Here is a 17,778-nt window from a genome sequence, read left to right as displayed (position 1 = left end):
CACCGCGGCGGGGTAAGAAGCTCGGAGGCGCCATCCCGGGGCTCTGCGCCGTCCGCTCTCCCGGCTCCTGGCCGCTCACGCACACAGCCGGTAGCTGGTTTTCGTTAGCCGCTGCCCTCGCCCAGAAGGCGGGTGGAAGGTCGCCAGTTGGACGCACAGCCAAACTCTTAGCGCACTCCCGCGCGAGATCCCCCATCACCCGGGGCTGCCGTCCTCATTCCGAGCTCTTTCTAGAGCTTGGCTCCCGCTGAAGCGCAACTTCCGCGCCCAAACCTTGCTTTTACGACGGGCGGTCCGCGTCCAAAGGTCTCTTACAGGCCTGCCCTTTCAGCTCCTCGCCCTCCCTTCCTCCCCTACCGGCCCCCTCCCCTGCTCTGGCCGCCCGCTGCAATCCTTTGGGGTCTGTGGCTGAGTGGGGAACCGCCGACCCGCGATCCGGAACGCGACTTTGAGGCCGCCGGGAGCATCCTGTGGCCTCTCTCTGAGCGGCCACCCGGCCGCGGCGCGAAGCGGTCTGGAGGGCGAGCCCTTCCGCGGCCCCAACTCTGCCGCCCCGTTCCCGGCATTGGGAACCAGGGCAGGGAGGGGGCGGGTGTTTCTCTGCGGGGGAGTGGGGAGGAAGCTGGGCGGGTGCGCGCGGTGCCCCGAGCCTGGAACCACGGAGGGCGCGTTGGTCTTGGGCCGATGGAGGGGGTGTCGCACTGCCGCGGGGAGGGGAGGCGGGGCACCCGGGCGTGTCGGGAGGCTGGGGCCAGTGGCACTCGCTTGGCGAGGGTGGGGGCGTAGCGCTGCGGTGGGAGGAGGAGGCTCCGGCCCTGGTCTCCACTCTAGGCCGGGGTAGGGGGCGCATAGCGGCCGCCGGAGCTTTCAGCAGGGGGCGCTGCTCCGGGCGTTGGGCGGGGGTGGGGTGGGCCAGGAGGGGGGGCCGCAGCTGGCCGCGCACACTTCCCCCATTATTAAACACTATGTTCAAAAGGCGCCGGGGGACTTCCCGGAGCCACGGAGCCCGCGCCGCCCGCCCGCCCGGCCCACGGAGCCCATGGACCTGAGCGCCGCCGCCGCGCTGTGCCTTTGGCTGCTGAGCGCCTGCCGCCCCCGCGACGGGCTGGAAGCGGCCGCCGTGCTGCGAGCGGCGGGGGCTGGGCCGGTCCGGAGCCCAGGGGGCGGCGGCGGCGGCGGGCGGACTCTTGCCCAGGCTGCGGGCGCCGCGGCTGTCCCGGCCGCCGCGGTTCCCCGGGCCCGCGCCGCGCGCCGCGCCGCGGGCTCCGGCTTCAGGAACGGCTCGGTGGTGCCGCACCACTTCATGATGTCGCTTTACCGGAGCCTGGCCGGGAGGGCTCCGGCCGGGGCAGCCGCTGTCTCCGCCTCGGGCCATGGTCGCGCGGACACGATCACCGGCTTCACAGACCAGGCGACCCAAGGTACTTACGCCTCTTCTGTGCCCGCCCATCCCGTCAGGTCCTGGGCTGAGACCAGCCCCGGAGCCGTGCCGCAGCTCCGTTACATTTGGAGCCGCGGCCCCATGCGGCCCACCCTCAGGTGATAGAAGGAAACTTCGCCGAGGCCAACACTCTCCAGCCCGCTGCACCTGGACTGTGGCGAGAGTCGCGGCAGCTCCCGGGGCCCAGTCCCAGAGGGCTGACTGGTCCCTCTCCCAGGTCTCCCTGGCCTTGCAGGCCGGCTGGTCCCCTCGAGGAGGCAGGCGGAGGCCAAGATTCACTTCTTGGGGAATGGTCTGGAGTGGCCTCGGAGCCCTCAGAGAAGAAAGGAGGGCGAGAGCTGTGTTCCCGGGAGTCACGGCGAGAGGGACTGCACGGTGGTGAGGGTGATGGCTCCTTCCTTGCAGCAATTTCTGCAGCTCCCAGTCTCCTGCGGGCCACACAAATTGGGGGAAGCCCAGGGAAAACTAGGGCAGAGGCAGGTATCAGACTAAAGTAAATGGCCCTGGAGAGGCTGGTGGCATAACCAGGTATGAGGAGTGCCCTGCTCAGCAGGTTGGTCTGGGTGGTGGTGGTTTGTGTGTGTGTGACATGTGCAGCTATGGGTGCCTGTGTCTGGTGCTGGGCCCCTGGGAGAGCCAGAGGTCAAGGATCCTGGTGGTGTGGGGAGGAGAGGCCTGCTGGGGACCCTGCAGGAATGCAGGCCTCTCTTAGACCAAGCACCCCACCTTGTTCTGCCCGGGGCCTTCCAAAGGTAAGATGTAGGTGAGGCTGTGGTGTGGCTGCTGTATGTCATCTGGATTTTATTAATCTCCATTGAAATCATTAAAGCAGACAGATAGAGAAAATTTACCTAATTTCAGGCGGAAATGCAAGTAATTTCGGCCTTAATTCTATCCAGCCAGAGACCCAGCATGGAGGGCAGGAGGGAAAGAAAGGCGAATAGGGCTGGGAAGTGAGCGGGTGGGGCTGAGGCAGCCCTGCTTGGGAGCCAGTGACAGTCAGCATACCTCAGGTCCTAGCCTGGGAAGGCAGGCAGAGGCCTTGCAGTGACCAGGTCATCCATCCCTGCCAGCACATGCCCAGTGCCTAGCACAGACTGCCTTATTTTTGGTACCTGGAAATCTTGGTACCCAATCCCCAAATGGCCCTATGGTTCGGTTAGAACTATCAAGCCTTCTCTGACGGCCTGACATGGCCCCTGGGCTGGATGCTGGGATACTTATAGGAAGCCCTAGTTCTGGTGCACAGGGACAGGGACTGAAGGGTGCCCTGTAGGCTCCCAGGCTGCAGGAGAAGGGGGGTGTGCTGGGCTTTAAGTGGGCACAGGCACCAGAGTCTTCTTAAGGTTGAGCTAGTTCTACCATGGTCTCAGACAGGAGATAAATCCTTTCTGGGGAGCTCAGCTTGGCTGGCTGAGCCTGAGAGGCCTCCTCTCCCTCCTCCCTCTTGGGGGAAACAGAGTGGCAGGGCTGGTGAGCAGGGAGAGGCAGAGGATCTGCAGGGAATCTCAGAGAAAGTGCTCCTCGTGCAGCCCCAGTGTGCCTCTCCGGCCTCCCTCTCCTCCCTGAGTCTCAACTTGGAACAGGGCTGCTTGAGGTCCCCAGAAGCCATTGATAGGGATAGAACCGGGACCTCAGGCATGAGGGCCTGACGTTCATGGCTGGTGAGCAAATCCCCAGTGGTGGGGGGAGTCTGCATAGTCTCTCCAAGTTTAGGGGCAAAACGAAACGTTATGACCCCCTTCAAAGGGAGCTCCTTATCTGCTGCGTGGTGGAATTTTAAACTTTTTTTTTCCTGAGCCCAAAAAGGAAAAAAAAAAAAAAAAAAAAAAGAGTGTCCACACTGGAAATAAAACCCCTAAGCCCGAGATAAGTCACTACAGAGGGAAGAATGAGCCCGCGAAGGGACAGACAGGCGGCTCCTGGAAGCGAGACCTCGTTTGGGACGCTGCCCTCACTGCAGCAAGGTCATTCCGGGATGCCCCGCACCCCTCCGGGAGGTTCCTTGTGTTCCTTTACTGCCTTTCCCCCTCCTTCGGAGGCCGCGAGAGCACCGGGAGGAGGTGCATTTGGGGTTGCGATCGCGAGCAGCAGCGCCCGTTGTTGCAAGACCTGAGACCTTGGGCGAGCCTGGCCCCTACCTGGGCCTCAGTTCCCCTTCGGCAGAGCGAAGTTGGACTAGAAGGTCTCTGCGGCCGTGCAGACGAATTCTCCTGGACGAATCGCCGAGCCCCAGCCTGCATGGGAGACCGTGGCCAGCGGGGATGTCCAGGCTGGGTTGGGGGAACAGAGGTAGCAGAAGAGTTTTCAGGAGACCAGAATTTTCCGTTTTCGCACAGCCAGGACTTTCGGCTCTCTTGGGGGATCAGCAGGGCAACAACGATAAGTCTCCTTAAGGCCCAGGACCTCAGGAGGGGGTGCACGACTTCTTTTCAACCCAGCCCCGGACTCTGATCTCGGATTCTGGCCCGCGGCTCTGGGTCAGGCCGCGGAACTATAGCAGCCTGCAGTCCTGGTCTTGGGTGTAGGGGTGCGCTCCTGGTCCCGCGGCTCAGGGATATGCAGTGACCATGGGTTGTTGGCCTGATGGGACTTTTGGCTTGCTAAACCAAAGCTCGGTTCGGATAGCCCGGGCGAAGACGTCCGCTGCTCTGGGCCAGGCTGGCAGCGTTCAGGCTGGGGCAGAGACGCGGAGTCGGGCGCTGGCTCCAACAGGCCTGGTTCCCACATCGAGGACAGCTGGGCCATTTGCTGTTAGGAGGCCCCGCGCTAACAGTGTGCAGGATTTGCTCTTACTCAGCTCTTTCTCTCTGTCTCTGCCGGTCCCCCGCAGACGAATCGGCAGCCGAAACAGGCCAGAGCTTCCTGTTCGACGTGTCCAGCCTTAACGACGCAGACGAGGTGGTGGGTGCCGAGCTGCGCGTGCTGCGCCGGGGATCTCCAGAGTCGGGCCCAGGCAGCTGGACTTCTCCGCCGTTGCTGCAGCTGTCCACGTGCCCGGGCGCCGCCCGAGCGCCACGCCTGCTGTACTCGCGGGCAGCTGAGCCCCTAGTCGGTCAGCGCTGGGAGGCGTTCGACGTGGCGGACGCCATGAGGCGCCACCATCGTGAACCGCGCCCCCCCCGCGCGTTCTGCCTCTTGCTGCGCGCAGTGGCAGGCCCGGTGCCGAGCCCGTTGGCACTGCGGCGGCTGGGCTTCGGCTGGCCGGGCGGAGGGGGCTCTGCGGCAGAGGAGCGCGCGCTGCTAGTCGTCTCCTCCCGCACGCAGAGGAAAGAGAGCTTATTCCGAGAGATCCGCGCCCAGGCCCGCGCACTCGGGGCCGCTCTGGCCTCAGAGCCGCTGCCCGACCCAGGAACCCGCACCGCGTCGCCAAGGGCAGTCATTGGCGGCCGCAGACGGAGGAGGACGGCGTTGGCCGGGACGCGGACGGCGCAGGGCAGCGGCGGGGGCGCGGGCCGGGGCCACGGGCGCAGGGGCCGGAGCCGCTGCAGCCGCAAGCCGTTGCACGTGGACTTCAAGGAGCTCGGCTGGGACGACTGGATCATCGCGCCGCTGGACTACGAGGCGTACCACTGCGAGGGCCTTTGCGACTTCCCTTTGCGTTCGCACCTCGAGCCCACCAACCATGCCATCATTCAGACGCTGCTCAACTCCATGGCACCAGACGCGGCGCCGGCCTCCTGCTGTGTGCCAGCGCGCCTCAGCCCCATCAGCATCCTCTACATCGACGCCGCCAACAACGTTGTCTACAAGCAATACGAGGACATGGTGGTGGAGGCCTGCGGCTGCAGGTAGCGCGCGGGCCGGGGAGGGGGCAGCCACGCGGCCGAGGATCCCCAGCTGATGAGCAGCAGCGGGCCACCCTGTCACCGAGCGTGGGTGCATGTCCGATGTGACCCAGCGCCCTCTCAGAGGAGGGAGAGCACACGTTCACACTCACACACACTCGTGCAGTCACGCACACATTTACCGGGGACAGCATGTGAAAGCCTTGGGAAGAGATGACCTGCCGGTACCGAATGTCAAAGCCCTGTGTATTTTGCAAACAGATAACCATGGCGCCCACTGCCCCCATTTAGGGAGAGGAAGGTGTTTGTGCTGATGTTGCAGTTAGAGGCACGAAAATCAGGTAGCAACAACGGGTTAGGAAATTGGAAGCTCCAGAATGGGAGAACCAAAGGGGTACTCGAGCATGCTTTATCTCACCCCCTTTTGTTTCTGGCCCGATGTGGTGCATCGCTTCCCTGGGGGGCTGAGCGCCGCGTGGTGCACTCCGTGACCCACTGCAAGGCTGTAATGCCCTTCCCGAGGGTTTGTGTTGCATGGGGCCGTTTACCCTGGAACTGCTGCAAAAAGCATCTTTCTAACTTTTAAAATTTAACGTGCCCCTGCTTCATTTTTGAAAGGGAAGTTTTGTCTGAAAGTAGGTGTTGTGGAGCTTCCCAGATTTCTGCAAAGGTCGGTACCGCCCCCCCCCCCCCCCCCGCCTTTTTTTTTTTTAATCAATTCCAATAGGAAATGTTATGGAAAGTGGAAAGGATATTTTTCTTTTAAACGGCTGAGTCTGATCTAACAGGATATTGGGGTGGGATAGGATCTGCCAGGTTCGGAAGCTCCCCAGTTGGTCAGGGGAAGTGGGAGCCATGCCTCGGGTGGCTCAGGAGGAAGTTAGTGCAATGGCCCGGAATGGGGAAGGTGGGGCTGGGGGAGGGGAGCTACTGCTTTTCCTAGAGACCTGCCAGGAGGTTTTCCTAAGAAGCCAGGGAAGAGGCTCTCAGGGCTTGAAAGGCAAGGAGGTGTCCTGGGGCCCACTCCAGCCGAGGACTCCGGCTTGCCGGCCAGGTAGGCGGAAGCTCCCGGGGCCGACTCGGGCTTGTGCTAGTTATCAAGTAAGTCGACCTCCGCTTTTTACCTGCTTTCGCTGTGTTGTTGCTGTAGTTGTTGGCAGTGTGATAGTAACGGGAAGTGAAGCCACTCAAAAATGCTTTTGTCAGACTTCAACTCACAACCCAGACCTTTAGAGCAGGGGGAAGTTCTGCCCCTTCCCCTCATCGGCTCCCTGGCTTGGCTGCTGTGCCCTTGGAAGGGCAGGGCCTTGGTGTGGGGGAGCAGAGATGGCATATCCCCCAGTTCCCATATTTTGCCCCAAAGGGTCTTATTGATGGGAGGATTTTCTAGGCATGTAAAAGTGAGTTCGAACATTCAGACTTCACTGTTTGATTTGATTTGTTTATGCCTGGGAATCCTTTGCGGCTTTTTGTCAATAGGCTGGGAGAGGGAAACTAGTTGGACTCCAGCTGTCCGGGGTGAGGGCTTCTTAGAACAGCCCCGCAGCCCTCTCGGTGCATCTGTGTGATGTTGTGCAGGACTTTCCCCTTCAGAGTCCTGGGGAGCATTAATTCCACCCTGTGTTGGATGCAGGACAATTCATACACATTTTGATTCTCAGTGATTACACTCTTGAGAGAGAGAAGACAGACTTACGATTTAGATACAGCTAATTTACTTAGGGGCCCTACCTGAATTGGTTTTCATCCTGTAAAATTCTCCCAAAAGAAAAAAAAATACACGTGTAAATTACTCTTAAAATTAAGATTCCCCCCCTCCTCCTATTATGTGAATTTATATTCTGTGGCTGTATGAGTAGCTATAAATAACCAGAACATGAACAGTCTCTTCAGGTTAAAAATTTTAAAAATATCCAAAAGTGGCTGCTCTGGTACAATTCCATCTTATTTTAGTGACTGGGCAAAGATGGTCCCTAAATTTGTGGATTTTGCCAGAGATGCCTCACTCTCGTTTTTAAAATGAAGCTTGTCATAATGAAGAATTATATATTAAAAAAAGCACTAAAGTGTTGGAAGTTGTAGTATTAGAAGGTTTAGAAAGGAAGTTAATGACAAAGTGCAGTTAAATGTTATTTTGAAGAAGGTCTGGGTTATTTAATATCTTTGGATAAAAGCAAACATTTTGATACTTTTTTAGTGACTAGTAAAAACAATTTTTTGGGCAGAAATGTCTTGATTTAGCCTGGCCTTTTTATAGTAGGGAAAAAAACTGTCAATTTCCCCTCTTTCCTTCTGATGACCTCCTTCTAAGGAGATGTGTTGTGAGTGGTGTGGGAAGTAGGTACCTTCCTGCATCTTGAGTTCAGGTGGCACCCGGCGGGAGGGGTGTTGTCCTTGGACAGTGACTGTTCCTTCCATGGCCCCATACCCTCAGTGTGCTCTTTGTTTACTGGATAAAAGGAATGCTTCCCAGATTTCCTCTGGAGCAGGTGAAGCCCCCAGGGGCCACTCTGCCCAGCCCTCTGGCATCTCAGTCCATTCACTAGGTGAATGCAGAGAATCCATTTCACTTGTAAAAATGACAACAAAGGGCCAACACACGTAGGGCAGACAGCTTTTTGCTGCTAAGATGTGGTTTAACTAGCATTGCCAAGATGTGGAGAAAAGCGTTCTGCCAGCACAGTTGGTAGTAGCACCCTGAGCTCTCTGTCTTCTAGGTAGCGGGGGACAGGCCTGGGTGACTGGCATGAACCCAGCTTCTCTGTTGCAACCCCCAGCTGGAATCTCCAGTCACCATGGATGGGAGAACTGACAGGCAGGGAGAAAGCATGTCAAGACTGTGAGGAAAGGCTGTCCCCTCAACCCCAACCTGAGGTCACCAAAGTCTCCCTCCTAAAGTAAACAGAATTTTCCATTTTGTAGGGAGAATTGTGCACTACTAGTTGACATCACTTGAACCAGGATTTCCTGCTAGTGAGTAGGATTTGGCATCCCTAGTTAGGGAGCTCGGGACAGGCCAGCTGGGGCCCAAGGGGGGCTGGTGCTGGGTCTGTCAAACACAAAGATAGCCTGGTCACTGCTGCTTGAAACCAGGGCTTTCGTATTAAGGAGGATCACCCACACTGGCAGGCGGGCATTTCCACTGATTCCCAAACACACTTGCCTTGTTGAATTCTGACTTTCCAAACAGCTGCACTGGGTCTTCCAGAGAAGGTGGCAGGCTTTGCTGTGTTAGCTTGGGGAAGCCAGGCTTGAGCTGTGCTCAGTCATTGTATCCATGCTCCCCTTCACCATACCCTCCTGGCAACGATATGAGGTATGGATTGTGTGATAGAAGAATCCAGACTCCACGAAGCCCAGGACAGTCACTTCTCCCTGGCAGCTCTCATGGTGTCGGCAGGAGTGGGCGCCTCACCTTGGGTACTGAAGAGAGTACCGATAATCCCGTGGATGGAAAAGGAGGGAGTGTAATTCAATCCCTACACATTGTATATGCTGTTGGCAATTTCATTTAAACTCACAGCAGAAAACAACTAGGATTTGTAGACTGATTTTCTTCTTAGAGCAGGGAGAAAAATTACGTTCTTTCCAAGAGCAGCTTGTGCACAGATAAGGTCAGACTTTTCCTGTGCTTGAATCTGGTCTCCAGGAAATCCAGTGGCAGGAAGAGAGTGTCCTGAGGCTGCCTCTGGGTGCACAGAATCACTGGGCCTCGCTGATTCTCATGAGAACCTGTCATCTCAGTGAGACAGGCCTCCCACTGGCCCTCAGTGGGCCATAGGCCAAGAGGTCTGAGTCAGATCGCGCAGTGAGCTGGAGGGAGCGAGGCTCTGAAAGCAGCAGTCTAGCAGAGGGAGTTTGGGCCTGCGCTTACCCCTCAGAAAGTGTCTGGATTGGGAAGGGAAGAGAGGAAGCTGCCGAGCGAACCCAGCAGCCAAACTTTGGGCGAGTGGAAAGTAACTAGATCCCTCTGGTGGATGGTATATTTGAGCTGCACCAGAGTCAGAGCCCACTGTGGGCTTCCGAGTGCCCAGAGGCAGCTGCTCCCACAGTATGGACTGCGCCCGCCAGGGGAGGCCGCTCAGGGGCCAGGGCACCACAGGGCGTCTCCTGAGAGACGTCTGAGGCAAGTTATGGGCAGTCACCTCCCTGCTGGAGCTTCATCTTCTGCCCTGTAAAATGATGCCCTTTCCAGTTCCAAGGTTCTAGGATTTTACCTTGCCCCAAAACCCACTCAGATAGCTTGAAGGCAGAGCAAATGTGATGGCTCCTGGAGAAGGTCCTCTCCCAATCCCAGTCCCAGAGCCTCATCTTACCGGTTTCGCAGCTCTTGCCTGTGCGTGTGCATGTGTGTGCGTGTGTCCATTTTACTGCTATCCTTAATAGGTGCCTCATGGATATGCTTTGAATTCCCCTGGGCTGAGGTAGGTGTGGGGAGGGCCCGCACCTTGAGGGTGGGGTTCAGCTCCCCAGAGCCAGGAGCTGGCTGAGGGCACTGCCCATCCAGCTGCAGTTCCTCCTGTGCTCAGTGGGGTGGGCAGAGCCACACTCAAGCTGAGACTGTCTTGAGAGACCTAGTGCTGGGAAGGGCTCTACCTGCTGCTGGGGCCTCTGCAGGCAGAAGGGTAAAGGCAAGGCTGTGCCTGGTTGGTCACCCAAACAGGGGCCTGGGACTGTCCCAGAAGCCCTGGATGAGGCAGGCAGGACTGTCCCAGAATGGACTCCTTGGGTCCCCACCCCCTCCTCACCACCATGCCCATGTCTGGCTCTGAGGTCCCCTTGCAGCTTCCCAGGGGAGTGACCCTGGGGTAGCATCAGAAGAGCTTGTCTCTCTCTTCCTTTTTATGGTCTGGAGAAGTTAACATAAAGAAGCACCAGAAGGGAGGACCCCAAAAGATGTTTATTTCTAAGTTTTCAGACAGCTTGGCATCTTCTACCTGGAACCTCCTGACCATGTAGGCTGCAGCACAGCTGTCTTCCTCCCTCTGTGCTGTTCTGGACTTTAATCTGTGTGCACAGCTTAGTGCGTCACAAACAGTAACTGAGTGAGGCCGTTGTGAAAGAAGCCTGTTTTTTTCAGGAGGGCCACCGTCCTAGCCTGAGGAGACACCTGGTGGACACAGACTGCAGGGAGAGGGCTGAAAGTTGGCCTAGTGAATCAGAGGGGTGACTGAGGGCCTAGAAGTTGCCACATGAGCTCTGATCATCATTCGGGGTGCTGTCTGCCCATGACCTGCAGGTACCCACCTTAACCAGAGCTTGGCTTGTGGCCTGCAACTTGGCGACAGGCCTTTGGCTGGGCAAAGTTTGGGCTGGTGCTTCATGGCGGCAGGACCAATTACAGCAGAGCAACCCAGGATGGGTGGTCATTGAAAAATGGGTGTGAAGTCACTGAAAAATCAGACTGAGTTTCAAGTTATGCTCACAGTTGCTGAAAAAGCAAAAATATGCCCTTAGAGCAGCAGAGCAGCATGCGATGGTCCACTTCCTCCTGCCTCTGCAGAGCTTGCAGGCCTCTTCTAGCATCTGTGCATGGTGCGCATGTGTCTGTGACAACAGAAAGGGTTGGTTTCTCTCACACGTTTCCCTGACAGTGGCAAGGGGGCTGCAGCGGTCACAGAAACTTCCGGAGAGAGGTGTTTCCGTGCAGTCAGGTGAATTTGTTGGCAGGACAGCTTGGTGTGATGATACAAGAAGTACAGTTTCACTCTTTTTTTGTCAGATGAACTTCCTTCTGCTAGTTTAGAAATGCTTCACTCCAGAGAGGGCCACCTGATAGAAGCTGTATTACAGAAACTTTTAATCTCTTTTCTATGTCAGTAAGGGGATGCTGAAATAAACTGTCTAGAAAAACAAGAAGCTTCTGTCACACCCAGGCCACTTTCGGCAGAGTGGTCCAGAGCGGCCAGTGCACGGCCAGCTGCTTTGCATCTGCATTCCCGTTTCATTACCTTTTGTGTTGTGGGCCAGCAGGAGTGCTACGTAGTGGGGGCTGGAGATTTGTCCCGGCAGGAGGTGGGCAAATGGCTGTCTTCTCTGCAGAATACCTGCACTGTTCCATCTGACCAGCAGTGGCAACAGCCACAACCAGTTCTGCATGTAGCTCCTGCCCAGACCTTTGGCTGCCAGAATCTAGGACCATGGCTGACCAAAGCGAGACTTCCGAGTGAGGTTCGTTCACAGGCATCCTGCTGAATTAGAAGGAAACAGGAACGAATCCGAAGCAAACGGGGCTAAACTTCCCTCGAGGACATTTCCTGAGCTGCAACATGGGAAGGGACAGCACCGAAGCTGGTGAGCTGGTGCAACTGCACACACCTTTGCTCTGGTTTTTAGTACTCACAGGTCATCCTGGGGAGACTGCTCATGGGCTATGGGCAGCCCATGCCTGGATTTTTTGGTGAATGAGTCTGAAAAGCAGTGACCAGGTGTGTTGAGGGCCTCCCCTTGCCTGCACCTTTTTATCTCTGAGTGACTGAGGCCTGCCAAGGCCAGACAATGCACATGTGTCCTGGATCCTCCCCTGGCCTGGGGCAGCAGCAGCAGCAGCTGCAGCAGCTGGGCTTGGGGTGAGTAGGCTGGCTTGAGGAAGGGGCTGCCCACAAGCAGGGCTCATTTCCTGGGTCAGGGCCTGTCAGACTCAAAGTCAGCTCTTCAGCATTCTGTTTAGAAAATGATGATGCAGTTCAGTGAGAAAGAAAGCTCAGGATAAAATATGTTTTCTGGAGGGGAAATACTCAAGTGTTCTAAGCCAGGAACAGAGACTCTCAAGAGAGGAATTCTCTGGCATTCTCTGCCTTGGATAAATCATGGATTAAACATGAGCATCCTTAGAATAATTTTATTTTTGTATTTCACTTTACACTGTAATGCAAACAGCTTTTATGTTTTCTTTGACGAAGAATCATAATTGAGTCACTTTAGGTCTTTTAGCTGGAAGCATTTCACCCTAAATGAAAAGTTAATGCATTTTTTACAAGGATTAACATGCTAACTACAACTTGCCCTTTCAGCAGATGACAATAAGGGATTCTGAAAAGTTTGGACTGTTTTTTTCTTTTTGTATACAAATAAAGCAGCAGATCCTTTCTCTGTGAAGGTTGTTGCAGAGCTCCCGTACCAGCTTACAAAATGCTGCTGTTTAAGCAGGACTTGGGTGGGCAGCAGAATTCTGCACATGACGAGTGGCTGCAGCTTAGAAAGCAAATTTCACCTGATTCCAGTACTGTGATTTTAAGGAAACGGTAAAACTCAAAGTGCCAGTAATGCCATCAAGGCTCAGTAACACGCCATTTCCTCAGCAGCTAAAGACAAAAAGAATTATTTTGGTGAGGGGATAGAAATCCTTGCGCTTTGCAGTGACACCCACTTTTTCTTAGCTTGGCTTGGGAGTAAGGAGATTGGAGTGTGGGGGGACATTAGAAACTCATTTAAGGCAAACTGAAATCTCCTTCATCAGCAGTCTTCCTGCTGGTGTAGCCGCAGCAGAACTCCGAGGCTTGCAGGCTGGGCTGTCTCCTTGCTGCCTGGCCTGGGTGTTTATTTGGGCAATGCAAGCTGACATTGTGAAGTGTTGCCGGTGCCCAGGCCAGCTAGCAGGGAGCCCTCCCAGGGCTGGTAGAAACCTATGTGTATATGTATTCTCAAATTTAAATAGATTGTACATAGTGAAATGTAAATGACATGTAAAACAGCAATCTCTATTTTTCTTAACTATTATATAGCAGTATATATTTGTTGAACATGCTTGTATACTCTTCATTAACCATTTTAATATTTTGTACAGATAAGTTGATTAAATATTTTATTCATAAAACCGCTCATGACTGGTCTCTAAAGGAAAACATTTTCAGCTTTTGTTACTCAGCCTTTCTGTGTTACTGTAGTCCTCATTAATAGAATAGCGACCAGCTATTGAGGCCTTAGGACTGACTGCATTTTAATAGTGAGAGTGACATAACAGGCCTGACTCCACTTGCCTTTGTGCCGATCATTCCCCGCGATCATTCCCCTGTATTGTCAGATCAGGTGTGAGGCTGTGGGCCTCTGGTATGGGGGGCTGCACCCTGGGTCTTGGTGACTGGTATGAAACTGTATATGATGCTGCTGCACACAGCCTCACACGGCATGAAGTCACTGCAGAGCAAGGTAAAAAACATCAAGCTTGGGTTCAGGAAAGGAGGCCAAAATGCAGTGGAAAACATTTTCTCTTTGGGAAATGAGCATGATAATGTGTAGAGTGAGCACTGTCATTCCAAATGCAGTTTGGGTGGACAGGTTTTCTGTGTTTATACATCTCAGACCGCTGCAGGACCTGTCTCACTCCAGAAAGCATGAGCCCTCCCCAGCTGGAGGCTGCACAGGTAAGTCTCTGAAATCCCAAGGCATAAAGTCCCATGGAAGCCGCTTCCTCTGCAAGGCCAATTACATATGTCACAGAACCCAATAAGGTCCTACAGCAAATTCGACAGGCCTTTTTTTTTGCCCAGTACTCTTCGAGACAAGTACAAAAGCCTGTGCTTGGTGACACCACGAAGGATGCAGCAGGACAGGATCAACCACACAGCGTTCTGTTGCTATCCCAGCTCTCACAGCTGACTTTTGCCCAGATGGAGAAATCTATTTCATGTGTTCCTTAAATATTTCTGGGAGAGGACTAATGACAGAGCAGGAATTGTAGGAAGTTGACAGGGACTTGGCCTTATTAGTGACTGTTACCAGGATTACCTCTTTTGCGATATGGAGCCTGCTGGAGTGACCCACCTTTTCGTCAGTGATGGCAGCCCATGTTCATGGTGAATTCAATATCCCAGTTTGTTAATGCAGGTCCCTGTGGTTATGTGACTTTCTCTCTCTGGTGAAAGATCAAGAAAGCCTGCTTTCTTTTCACCACTCGATTTCCTATTATAAATAAAGGAGTCTCTCCTTTGGAAGAGAAATTGTGTTCCCTTTTCAACTAACTCATTTGGCAGGTACAATCAATGTGTAGGTTCTATGACCCTGCCGTTGAAAACTGGAATGTCTTGTCATGCTTTGTTTATAAGCATCTTTGGTCCATTTTTCATTTTCTTATTTTTCAGTCTCCATTTGACCTACCACAGCATTCTGTGGTTAGAGTACACATTCAGTAGAGGAGTAGTTACAGGGAGAAAGGAAAGTTGGGAGTGGCATTAAAAATTTTATCCAATTTCCCAGACACTGATAAGAGCAAATCTAAAAGGCCCGTCCATGACTAATGGTAAAGGCAGCCAAGATTGACTTCTCCACTCCTTCCCTGGTCCTGTCAGGTCCTGGATCTGCCTCTGATGCCTGCTCATTTCCAAGCAGGCCAAGGCAAAGATGCCTCCAACTGCTGTTCCATTGAGGGTGGTGCCCAACGTGGTCATGGATGCATGTGCTCTTGTGTCCTAGGAACCCTGTGACTCATCCGCTCAGAAAGGACAATGATCTGGGGAGAAACTTGTCCACTGTGAGGTGCCACCAGCATGCAGCCCTATAGGCTGTGGGTGTCTGCCGAGTCCTAATCACATGCAGGTGCGCGGCCCTTCACAGTGGCCAGTAGGAGGAAGCCCAGATGTTCTGCAGAGCCTGAGCTGGATGGATTTGCAGAGGCGGGATTCTAGTCCCTCTGTGAGGGAGGGAGACCCTGCAGGTGCACCGCACCCCCTGGCTGTAATGGACGCCCAGTCACAGGGTCACATTCTCATCCCAGGGAAGAGGAATTTTCCCATAGACTTACCCAGCAAGGAAATCTGTCCCAATGTGGGGAGGTCAGCACAGGCCCCTTTGCCAGAATGTTTGAGGAATGCAACACAAAATGAAAATGCTCGATTATCCCAGAGCACAGTCATGTGTATTGTTGCTGTAATTCCCACTCGGGGTGCTGCGCGGGGTTAGTGCTCAGCAAATAATAAACTACATATTTGGTAGTTGCTAATACCCAAACTCCAGAGGTTTTCTAATTGTAGAAGAATGGAAGTAACAGTTGCAGCCATATCAGACAAGATGAATGGGACACAAGGGATAGTGGCCTTGCTTCCTTGCAGTCCCCCAGTGCCAGACACAAACAGTCTGCAAAGATTCAGACATCCTTGAATCTATCTGACCCAGTTGTGCACAGCTCTGCTGGGGAAACACTTAAGGGATAAAAGAGCAAGTGTCCATGTCTGCACTCCCACTGATGTGTCAGTTTTAAGATGAAGAAGCCCGGAGATGTGATTTCCTGGTAGTCCGACCCAATGTGAGCATTGCACTTTTTCACAGCTTGCCTATTAGGTATGGTAGAAACTTTTTATTAATTTAGATAACAAAATTTATAGACTACCCTGTGTAGCAGGCCATATTTGATATGCCCTGACAGCACAGAGATGACTAAGACAGAAGGTCATCTTCTAGGACTCTCCTGAGAGAAGGGGTGTTGGTGGAGGCAGGGAGGAGCAGACTGCAGAGACACAATCCCGCAGCAATGATAAGTCATTCAGTAGACACAGGCAAGGCCAGGGGTCATGAAGACTGGCAGGGCATGGAAGGGTGGGAAGGACCGCTCTGGGAGGCAGGAGCAGTTGGTATTTTAGGCCACGTCTCATGGGGTGGGGTAGAGGATGGGTGTAATCAAAGCTGGAGCAGTGATTCCTGTACAGAGGAGTCCACAGGAAGCTCCTCTGCCTGGCATAAGACCAGGTGGCTATGGAAGAGTTGCAGAGGTGCCGGCTATGTGGCTGCAGCCACAGCACTGACTCCCAGCATGTGGGCTTGCTTTCTCTCAATCCACTGCCTGATGCATTTTTTTGCCGTCTGAAAACTGGTCTCTGTTATAGCTTTCATTCTTTTAAAACTACTCATTTGTTACCAACGATCTACTCGTCACTTCTTCTGTCAATCGGGTCCTCATTTGCCCTTTGCCTGACTCTCTTTCCCGGCTCTCCACTTTTGCTAGGCTTGACCACTGTGGCCTCCAGGAGGCAGCATGATGCAGTGGAAAAAGGGGATGAAGTGGTGGCTCTGGAGTACAGGCCTGAATTGGAATCTGGCTTAGTTCATTTTCTGTTGCTATAATGGAATATCAGAGACTGGGTAATTTATAAAGAAGAGATTTATTTCTTACAGTTCTGGAGGCTGGAAAGTCCAAGATTGAGGGGCTGGCATCTGGTGAGGACCTTTGTGCTGCATCCTCCCTGGCAAAAGGTGGAAGGGCAAGAGAGCATGAGAGAACAAGAGATCAAACTTGCAGCCTAATATCGTGGCTTTTTATCACTGGCATTAATCCATTCAGGAGGGAAGGGCCCTCATGACTCAGACACCTCCCAATAGTTGCACTGGGGATTAAGTCGCTAACACAGGAACTTTGGAGGACATGTGCAACTATAGCAGAACCCCAGCTCTGTCATCTATTAACTGTGAGGTCCTTAGCAAGGCACCTCAGTGGTAATCTGCATAATGGGCATAGTCAGAACATCACAGGATTGGGAGGCCTAAGTGAGACACTGTGAAGGTGCAGGGGTGAGCAGCAGACTCCTTATCTGGATTAGCTCTCATCTATTCCAAACCACCTATCCAAGTTCTACCTGCCCTTCTAGGACTAGGGGCAACCTCATCCTCTTCTCTCTTCCAAAAGCTTTGTCTTTATAGAACCCTTTATAGAACCATAGAACCACCCAGAGCTTTCTTTGGCCCTCGTTCGTGCTCTGAGGATGCTCACCCAGCATCACACTCAGTGACGCCAGTCTTGCTCTAGAGATGCCTTCAGCCTGGTGGGAGGGGCCAGACCCATGTCCCACAGACACTCCTCACCTGGGCCAATGTGATCACTTACCCATGTCTGTATGGGGCACAGGCAGGAATCTCAATCCTCTTAAAAAGTGATTAGAAGAACACTCATATGAGCTTTGCTGTCCTCAGCACTCCTGCAGAAGAGCTTCATTCAAGGTCCCACAGATGTATTTGTTCACAGAGCACACTCAGTCCCAGCCTCCAACCTCTCCCTAAGGCCCACCCCTAAGGGAAGGAGCAGCCCAAATATATCCTCGCCTCTTCTCTTCTGCAAGAGAAGGCCAGGGATGAAGATGTCTCACGCCATCTAAGAAATGCTTTGCTTCCCGCATCTTTTCTAAATCGACTGTTAGAACATCCTGGGCTGTGTGCAGGGAGGCCTGCATGGGCTGAGGCCAGAAAGCTGAGCCAGGTGAGCAAGTGTTATCCCTGCGTAACAGCCAAAATGCTGACTGCTAGAATCAAGTTACAAGTCTGGTGAAACAGTGCAGGGACTGAGATACCACAGGGTCCTCTGCTATACTAAAGAGAAGAGAAATGAAAGGAAAAAAGGAAAAACAAGTTTGCTATCCTCCTTTAGGTACCATTTTATAGAGCATCTACCATATGCCAGGCAACATACTAAATGCTATATGCATGACCTCATTTTATCTCCATTAAAAAAAAAAAAAGAGGAGCTGGGGGACTCAGGGAGGTGAAGTCTTATGTCACAAACCTAACAAATGACAGATCTGGGATTTGAACCCAGGTCTTCATTTACTGCATACAAGAGGAAATAGC

The 17,778-nt window shown here is 53.6% G+C and overlaps 1 protein-coding gene across 1 annotated transcript; it reads left to right on the top strand.

Moving 5' to 3' along the window:
- The first annotated feature begins 926 nt into the window (after window positions 1-926).
- On the top strand, window positions 927-13,045 carry GDF7 (growth differentiation factor 7). Its single transcript, XM_003308907.6, has 2 exons — window positions 927-1,421; window positions 4,275-13,045. Exons 1-2 carry the CDS (start codon window positions 1,040-1,042, stop codon window positions 5,234-5,236), a joined length of 1,344 nt encoding a protein of 447 aa, XP_003308955.3. The 5' UTR covers window positions 927-1,039; the 3' UTR covers window positions 5,237-13,045.
- Window positions 13,046-17,778: the final 4,733 nt, after the last annotated feature.

Source organism: Pan troglodytes, chromosome 12, assembly GCF_028858775.2.
Source record: "Pan troglodytes isolate AG18354 chromosome 12, NHGRI_mPanTro3-v2.0_pri, whole genome shotgun sequence".
NCBI classification, from domain to species: domain Eukaryota; kingdom Metazoa; phylum Chordata; class Mammalia; order Primates; family Hominidae; genus Pan; species Pan troglodytes.
This window is presented reverse-complemented; position numbering and strand designations above follow the sequence as displayed.

What these genes read in the sequence shown, in the direction of transcription:
- GDF7 (XM_003308907.6), top strand. Translation starts at nt 1,040, where the DNA reads ATGGACCTGAGCGCCGCCGCCGCGCTGTGCCTTTGGCTGCTGAGCGCC. An exon ending in CACAGACCAGGCGACCCAAG is followed by an intron (nt 1,422 to 4,274) that starts GTACTTACGCCT and finishes GGTCCCCCGCAG; the next exon opens with ACGAATCGGCAGCCGAAACA.